Below are 9,163 nucleotides of genomic sequence, written 5' to 3'. Positions count from 1 at the left end.
TCAATGGTGAAAAGTGTGAATTAAGGTTTGGTATCATTTACTGGATGAAAATTATCAATTGGGTGTTATTTTCTGTACTTGGTAGCCATTCGCGGTTTTTCTTACCCATTAGAGTTGGTACCAGTAATTGTAGTTTTATTTAACTGTCCAATTGGGGTGGTCTTTCGGATGTATATTTGAACATGTGATATCAGTCTGGTAATCAAGTAATCAAGTGACCTTTCAAGTAATAGACAGTAGAATCTAAATGGACAATTAAGCAAAATTTTGGGTTAGATTATCAAAAGTTATTATCCTTATGAGCATTACTGAACATGTATACAGTCAATTTGAATGATTGAAGGCAGTAATTGGTAAAGATAATGTAACATCTAGCACCTGCCCTCTGTTTTGTAATTATTCCAGTTATTTGTTGGTTTAATTATGGACTGACGTACCTGTACTTGTCAGTTGACTAACAGGCAGACAGCCAAAAGTTACCATTACAGTTTTACGGACTGGACAATTCACAATGTTTTGGTGGTATTGGATTGAAAAAGTCCTGGTTTAAGATATTTTCAAAGAATAAGACTGGAGTATTCTGTTGAAAATAGTTCATTATACGTTTAGGTGCATTAAACCGACTGTTTTTGGGTATATTGTTGTTGGAAATAATCAGATTGAATTGTTTAATGGAATATAAACAGCTGATTATTTTGCATCTTAGCTTATAACCCTTGAATTAAATGGTAGGTTAATTTTGCCATTTTAAAAATATTAATTTGGCATATCTGGTTTACAGTTTTTGGAAAATTGCTGTAAGTCCTTTCGTCTTAGTGACATAGTAAATATTTGTATATAGTGATATTTTTTATTTAATTTTTTATCAGACGTAAGCATTGATTTTAATCGACCCATTATTGACATAAAAAGTGTGCAATTCCATATCAAGCAATTGTAGATTTTTTGTGATCGCTTTGTGTCCGTTGTACGTCGTCCGTTGTGCGGCATCAGAATTTGCCTTGTTTACACTTCAGTCAAATCTATGGTGGGTGTGCTGTTTCACTTTTGTTATTTATAAAGTTGGGCTAGAGCTTGGTGTGGAGGGCGCAGATATGTACGGTTTAGTGCGGGTTTAGTATGGTCTTTACTGGGTTTTAGCTTTTCGCGTTGTAGAAGTTGTTCCCCTTAGATAAATTTTCACCACTGGAAAGTCATATACGTTTAGGCGGCATTTTGCACAATGCAAAGTGATTTTCACCCGAAAAAGGTCCTCTTTATGCCCCCACAGTGTAAGTTTGTGTTTTATATGATGTAATTATATGATTTCTTTGCATTATGAAAGTCACAATCCTGTATTTTTGGTGTAAGTTTAATTTTTTGTCGTGTTCTAATGGTTGTGACGTCACGTTAAATTTTACTATTTGTTTAAGAGTGATTATTCCTTGTGTATGTAAATCTATCTGTTATTCAGATACTATGCAATTATATAATGAATAGGACAGTACATTTTTGCTGTTTATGAATAGGATAGTACATTTTTGCTGTTTATAGGTCTTAGGCCAAGGCATATATTTTGCCTGGGTTCATGATTCGTCTATGCATGCATACAGTACCGGTCCGTCTGGGAAATTAGGTTCTTTCAGGTCCGTCCGGGAAATTAGGTTCTTTCAATTTATCTGAAAATCAGCTAGGAAACATGTTTTTCTGAGTTTAAGGATTGATAGATTAAGGCATTTCACATTCTGATTTGTTTATTAGGCATACATGTATGATATTCATATTATAATCATTGATCATGTATGAATTCTGTATGGTGGACTTATTAGTGTTATTTGTATACTTTCAGTCTTTTACCTTGGCTCTCCGGGGCGACATAATGAATAAAGGAAAAAACAAGCATTAAGGCTTTGTCATTATAGTAAAAGAACTGTGACTCAGTAAAGATGGATAACTTTCTAAGAACTATACGTGCCATCCGCAGACGAATAGAGGCAAACATTCTTAACATCGAAAAATATAAATATAACAAAGTGGTGTTACTTGAAATACTATCAACTTTAGAAGAAGAACTGTCAAATTTTACTGTAAAATGGGATGAATTTCACGAGTATTTATTAATCATAGAAAATGAAATCCCCGAAGCAAAGGCTGAAAAAGGTGCACAAGTAGTCTTAAACAAGAGGGCCAAGATGGCCCAAGTTCGCTCACCTGAGCGGAGTCGGTTCATTCAATCTTGACCAAATGTCAAACTTGACCTATATATTGTCCAGATAAACATCCTGGTAAAGTTTCACCATTATTTCATCTGCGAGTCATGATCAATGTACCTATGAAGTTTCATGATCCTAGGCTTAAGCATTCTTGAGTTATCATCCAGAAACCATTTTTCTAAGTTGAGTCACCGTGCCCTTGACAGCCATTGTGTGAATACGTTTTTTGGCACTGTGACCTTGACCTTTGACCTAGTGACCTGATAATCAATAGGGGTCATCTGCCAGTCATGATCAATATACCTATGAAGTTTCATGAACCTAGGCATAAGCGTTCTTGAGTTATCATCCAGAAACCATTTTACTATTTCAGGTCACCGTGACCTTGACCTTTGACCTAGTGACCTGAAAATCAATAGGGGTCATCTTCGAGTCATGATCAATGTACCTATGAAGTTTCATGATCCTAGGCATAAGCATTCTTGAGTTATCATCTGGAAACCATTTTACTATTTCTGGTCACCATGACCTTGACCTTTGATCTAGTGACCTGAAAATCAATAGGGGTCATCTACGAGTCATGATCAATGTGCCTATGAAGTTTCATTATCCTAGGCCTAAGCGTTCTTGAGTTATCATCCGGAAACCATTTTACTATTTTGGTTCATCATGACCTTGACCTTTGACCTAGTGACCTGAAAATCAATAGGGGTCATCTACGAGTTATGATCAATGTACCTATGAAGTTTCATGATCCTAGGCCTAAGCGTTCTTGAGTTATCATCCGGAAACCATTTTACTATTTTGGTTCATCGTGACCTTGACCTTTGACCTAGTGACCAAAAAAAATTGGGGTCATCTACGAGTTATGATCAATGTACCTATGAAGTTTCATGATCCTAGGCCTAAGCGTTCTTGAGTTATCATCCGGAAACCATTTTACTATTTCGGGTCATCGTGACCTTGACCTTTGACCTAGTGACTTGAAAATCAATAGGGGTCATCTGCGAGTCATGATCAATGTATCTATGAAGTTTCATAATCCTAGGCATAAGTGTTCTTGAGTTATCATCCAGAAACCATTTTACTATTTCGGGTCATCGTGACCTTGACCTTTGACCTAGTGACCTGAAAATCAATAGGGGTCATCTGCGAGTCATTATTAATGTACCTATGATGTTTCATGATCCTTGGCAAAAGCGCTCTTGAGTTATCATCCGGAAACCATCTGGCGGACGGACGGACCGACATGAGCAAAACAATATACCCCCTCTTCTTCGAAAGGGGGGGGGGGGGGCATAATGAGAAAAGTGCCCCTCTCCCAGCAGCCATGTTATTCAACTGACCTGAACCATTTTTTAACTCAACTCTCGTATCAAGGAAACAAATGTTCTGAGCAAATTTCATGAAAATTGGGCCAAAAATTTGACTTCTACTGTGTTCACATGTTTTCACTATATGTGAGAGGGAACGCGATTTTGACTATTCCGGCGCTAACGTCACAACGCGAAAAAACGCGTGACAAAAACATGTTTGAAATTGCACTCATTTTTTCGTTCGTTTGCGTGCACAAAATAGACGAAAAACCTACATGAGAAACCTACATTGTTTCGAATATTGACAAATGAATCAAGAAAATCGTTTTTCTTCCGTTATATAGTATAAATTAACCGTAGATGTCTGCGGATTTTACATAAAGAGAGTTTTATCTGACTGGTTGCTACGATGTAAAATTTCCGGTTTTGTAATTGACACATTTGTTTGGTAAAACGCTTTTATTTCCGCTATTAAGTAAGCAACTGAGTGTTAATTGGATCGTTATTTGTACGAGGTAAGTGTTATCTATTGCTTTACATGTCTACCTAATTTTGATAATAAACTATTCGTTTGAATAGCTTTAATTTAATTGACCCGGAAGTAGTTGTGGGTTGTGGGAATCAGTGTTGACAGTTTAACTTAGCAACTGAAAATGTCGGCAGGTTAATACAAATGTTTTTATGAAAATCATTAAAAATGAGCCAGTTTACATCATCCCAGGCATCAACTATTCCCTACATGCTAGATTCATCACAGAATGACCCTGAATTTATTAATGAACTAAAGGAAGTTGATCAACTGTATTTCCAGGAAAATGTTTCTTCACATTCCCCTCCCATTGTTGAAAGGTCCCATCTCGCCACTCTTATTAATAGTGATGAGTGTGACAGCTTTGATGGTGTATTTGATAACAATGAAATTGTTGGTGATGAATGTCCAACTAATTCTTTTGTTGAATGCATGCCCACACATGGAAGAAATGAGGACAATGAAGAGTTAGAAATTATCAATAGAATGCGCCAAGACTCTTGTCAATGTATGTAAATTAAGCGCAAACCTTGTTCGATGGTGGTAGACTTTGACAGTTTAGTTTCTTACAGAAATTCATGTTTAGAAATGAGAAGAAGTGAGCGGGAATTAGTGATCAAGAGCAGCTTATTTGCACACCGGGTTAATACTTCACAGACCTCAACAAACAGAAAAAAGGAAAAAATACGTAAAAAGCCATCACAAACATATTTCTTTATGGGGCAGAAAATTTGCAAGAAAACGTTTGTGTTTGCACATGCCATTTCATGCAGTACATTGCAAAAAATTGCTATTTCTCTTGATAAAGATGGTATTTTGCCCAGGGTGCACGGAAACACTGGAAAACTTCCAGCAAATGCCTTATGCTTTGAAGATATGCAAAATGTTAAACATTTTATTCATGAATACGCTACTGAAAATGCACTCCCTCTACCAGGACGCCTGCCCAACTGCCCAGATCGCACAATGCTGCTCTTGCCTTCTGATAAATCAATTGCACAAGTGCATGATTTGTATAACCAAAGTGCTGAACTGTCCCATTACAGACAGATTTCATTAAAGACATTTAGATCACTTTGGAATGACCTATGTCCACAAATTGCGCTGGCAAAGCCAATGACTGACTTGTGTATGACATGTCAAACATTTGGGTCTAAGTTAAGTCAAACAGGCCAATTTACTGATGAACAAAAAAATGACATTGTCATTAGTTATAAGTCCCACTTGGATCTGGCTCACAAGCAAAGAGAACAGTACAGAGAGATGACAGCGAGTAGCAAGCAAATTTTCTTAAATGAAAACTTACATGAAGGTGTGCATTACCATACAAAAATATGTTGGAGTAGCATATGGATAATAATAATAATAATACACTTTCACAAAATGCTGTTATAAAATAAATATGCCTTCTAACCTTATGAGCTTCAGATGTGCCAACAAATGCTTATTCAATTCTTGTAAAATATTTCTCCTGAAATTTATTGTCTCCTTTTTAAGTTTTCAAAACTCAGTTTTGTTTGTTTGCAGGGGCCGAGCCTTGTAGCAGAGACATCTGCTACCACTATTCATGGGACTTTGCACAGAATGTGCATTTCCCCCATCATGCACAGCAAGTGGGCCCAATATACTTCTGCAGCCCCAGAAAATGCCATGTCTTTGGCATGTGTGCAGAAGGGTCAGGTAAAGGCATAATGTTATCTCATCTTCTCAGCAGAATTGACAAATTAACACCCCTTGGGATGAACTGAGTTATATTCCACATATTTGAATATAGCAAACACACACACTAAAATGCCATTATTTTTTATCCAGTTATTAATTTTTTAGTCACAGTAATTGTGTTAATTTGACTGAAAGCCTGAAAGGTTGAACCGGTTCCGCTTCTGGTGTGAAATAATAAAAGAGTAAAATGCAATAGTTAAACAATAATAATTTATTAATTTATTGCTTATAAATATCATGATTTAATTGTTCTTTTGTTGCAGTACCATATTGATGTTTTTACAATCTTTTGTTGCAGTACCATATAAATTTTGTTACAACATCATTTCATTGTTTTTTTTTCTTTCACAGGAAAACAAGTGTTCTATCTAATCGATGAAGCAGAACTGCCAGAGAAGGGTGCTGAAAGTGTTGTCAGCTTGGCTCACCATCATTTCCAACACTTTGGAAGCATGCAGAGGTAATAATATAACAATAATAATAATAACCTATTTGATTTAAATACATGCCTTATGTTGCCTGCAGTATTTTGTTATTTCTTATTGTGTTTCTGTTAGATATTTTATCTGTTGTCAAATTTAATTAATTTTGTTGGAACATATCATTCATTAGAGTTAACACGATGTCTGGAGCCTACTTTTTATGCATCCTTCTTCGAAGAAGATGGGGTATATTGTTTTTGGCCTGTCTGTCCGTCATTGTTTCTTTCTGTGTGTATGTCTTAAAACTTTTACCTCTAGGGTAAAGTTTTGTCATAACTTTTGCATTATTGATGACAGCATCTTGATACTTGGCATGCATGTGTATCTCATGGAGCTGCACATTTTTAGTGGTGAAAGGTCAAGGTCATCCTTCTAGGTCAAAGGTCTAAGGTCAACAACAACAAAAATTCAAATTGGCGCATTTGGGTGCATTGTGTTTCTGACAAACACATCTCTTGTTCATTACTCTTTATACAATAAATATATCTCCTTTTGCATTGTGATAAATTTCCACAGATTTATGTTTTCTGGTTAAATATTTACTTCTATTTTGCTTAAGCAATTTGCAATTTCAGATCCACTTTGATAATGCAGTTGGACAAAACAAGAACCACACAGTGATTTGGTATGCCATGTGGCGGACTCTGACAGGTATGCGTTTTGAATTTTCTTACTGATGAGTTTGTTTAAGTATCCATAAACTCAAGAGTTTGGTGATTTTTATGTTTAATCTCTAACTTTTGTATGCCCCCTTCTTCGAAGAAGAGGGGGTATATTGTTTTTGGCCTGTCTGTCTGTCATTCTGTCTGTCCCAAAAATTTAAGGTCAAAATATGGAACTTTAAGGTCAAAATATGGAACTTTAAGTCAAAATATGGACATTTTATTTCAAAGCGGTGCAGTAGGGGGCATTGTGTTTCTGACAAACACATCTCTTGTTTGTTTTTGTTTTATGCCCCCGTTAGGGGTGCATTTAGCAGTTGAACTGTCCGTCAGTCTGTCTGTCCGTCCGAAAACTTTAACATTGGTCATAACTTTTGCATTATTGAAGATAGAAACTTCATATTTGGCATGCATGTGTATCTCACAGAGCTGCACATTTTGAGTGGTGAAAGGTCAAGGTCATCCTTAAAGGTCAGAGGTAAAAAAAAAAAAAATCAAAGCGGCGCAGTAGGGGCCATTGTGTTTCTGACAAACACATCTCTTGTTTTAAGATTTTTTATAAGAAAGATAACATGATAAATTGTGATGACCTGTCAGAACCATATAAACATATCATTAAAAATGTGCATTAAATATCAGATTCATTGTTATGACAATGTCACCTTGCATTTGCAGGACTCCATGAAACCATGAGCCTGAACTGCATGATTACTGGACACACCAAGTTTGCCCCAGACTACCACTTTGGCATCTGGAAGCTTAAGTGGAGGTCATCCAATGCAGAGACCATGGAGGAGATTGCTGGTAGTGTTACAGCTTCATCAAAGTCAGGCCACAATGTTCCACAGCTGGTCCAAGATGACAACAAACCGGTTGTCTTCTTCGCTTGGAAAACTTACCTGGAACAGTTTTTGAAACCATTGAAAAACATAACCAAGTACCACCATTTTACTATGGATCGGTCGAAACCAGGTATTGTTACCTGTAAGGAGAACATGGATTCGGAAGAAATGTGTTTCAATATATTGAAGCCTTTGAGTCCGGCAGCTGGAGAACTCCCACCCACCAAACCAGCCCCGGGCCTTGACCTGCGCAGACAGTGGTATTTGTATGACTCAATTAGCCCATTCTTCAGAGCATACAATGCCAGGGATACTGTGTGTCCAAAACCATCAAAGCCAAAAGTTAAAAACCAAGGAATGGACAGTGACAGCCTACCTAGAAAAAGGAAGCACAGCCTTTAACCGTTATCTTAACACCATGGCAACTAAAGTGTTCCTTCAGCCTTGTAGTAATACATCAAGATTTATCAATGTATTTCATCCATTTAATGTGAGGTTTTACACATGTATGTATGACAGAGATAATATTAATTTAAATATCGGTAGTGTTACAGATGAAACACAAACATTGCTGTTATGTTCAATATAAAACTTGCTATGACATATTTTTGACAAAGTGCCATTAGGTTTGTGGTCTCATCTTTTTCTAAATGTAAATATTGTTTTAAATTTTCGTTTTAAAGATGTGCATACCAACCTATTTGAATGTGTGATCATACAAGTGTTTATAATGTTTGCCATTTATTTGTTGAAAAGAGATAATGCCACCTTTATTCGATTATATAAGGCGGAAAGAAAAACAATTCAAGTAGTGTTTCCATAGCAACAGGAAAATTATTAAGGTTATTTATTAATAGGTCCAGTTTACAACAACAAATAAAAAGTATATTTATATATATATTATACAGTTATAGGCTTACACTCCATGGAATCTTTAAAAAGACTCATCTTAATTTGTATGTTATGGTGAAAAAAACTTAATATTTAACACATTATAACATACTTTAAAATGTCCAAATAATGCAACCCGGTTCAGTATTGTTACTCTATGTATCAAAATTAAGGCTTTTAAAGCAGGTTCAATGTATTTCTCTCCTAACATATTTGTTTAAATACTACAAAATGTTTAGTTTTATCATTTCAACCATTTAAGGTATATTTTTACCACGGTTGCCATGGCAACCGTTTTAAGAGTTAATTTGAGATTGTTATGGAATCATCTTAAAGGAATAATATGTTCTGGGTTGCAGTAGATTTATTCCATTACTTGTTTGTTGGTTTGAAGTTGTTAACATTGAATGTTTACATTAACTTGTAAATAAATTATTTAAAAGTAACAGCTTGATGTTTCTCAGGTTTCCCATTTCTTCAGTTGCACCTTATGTAGGAAAATCGTCATAACTTTTTTATTTTTTGGA

General features: G+C 35.8%; 1 protein-coding gene and 1 long non-coding RNA gene across 2 annotated transcripts; both read left to right on the top strand.

The window, feature by feature from the left end:
* Window positions 1-3,791: 3,791 nt before the first annotated feature.
* Window positions 3,792-6,207, top strand: LOC127851140 (uncharacterized). Its single transcript, XR_008035673.1, has 3 exons — window positions 3,792-4,023; window positions 5,565-5,717; window positions 6,111-6,207. It is a non-coding gene; the product is annotated as an uncharacterized LOC127851140 (long non-coding RNA).
* A 221-nt stretch (window positions 6,208-6,428) lies between these two features.
* LOC127851135 (uncharacterized) lies at window positions 6,429-8,459 on the top strand. The gene is made up of 2 exons (XM_052384712.1): window positions 6,429-6,892; window positions 7,579-8,459. Exons 1-2 carry the CDS (start codon window positions 6,874-6,876, stop codon window positions 8,145-8,147), a joined length of 588 nt encoding a protein of 195 aa, XP_052240672.1. The 5' UTR covers window positions 6,429-6,873; the 3' UTR covers window positions 8,148-8,459.
* Window positions 8,460-9,163: the final 704 nt, after the last annotated feature.

The sequence above is a fragment of the Dreissena polymorpha genome, chromosome 11 (genome assembly GCF_020536995.1).
Source record: "Dreissena polymorpha isolate Duluth1 chromosome 11, UMN_Dpol_1.0, whole genome shotgun sequence".
Taxonomy (NCBI): Eukaryota; Metazoa; Mollusca; class Bivalvia; order Myida; family Dreissenidae; genus Dreissena; species Dreissena polymorpha.
This window is presented reverse-complemented; position numbering and strand designations above follow the sequence as displayed.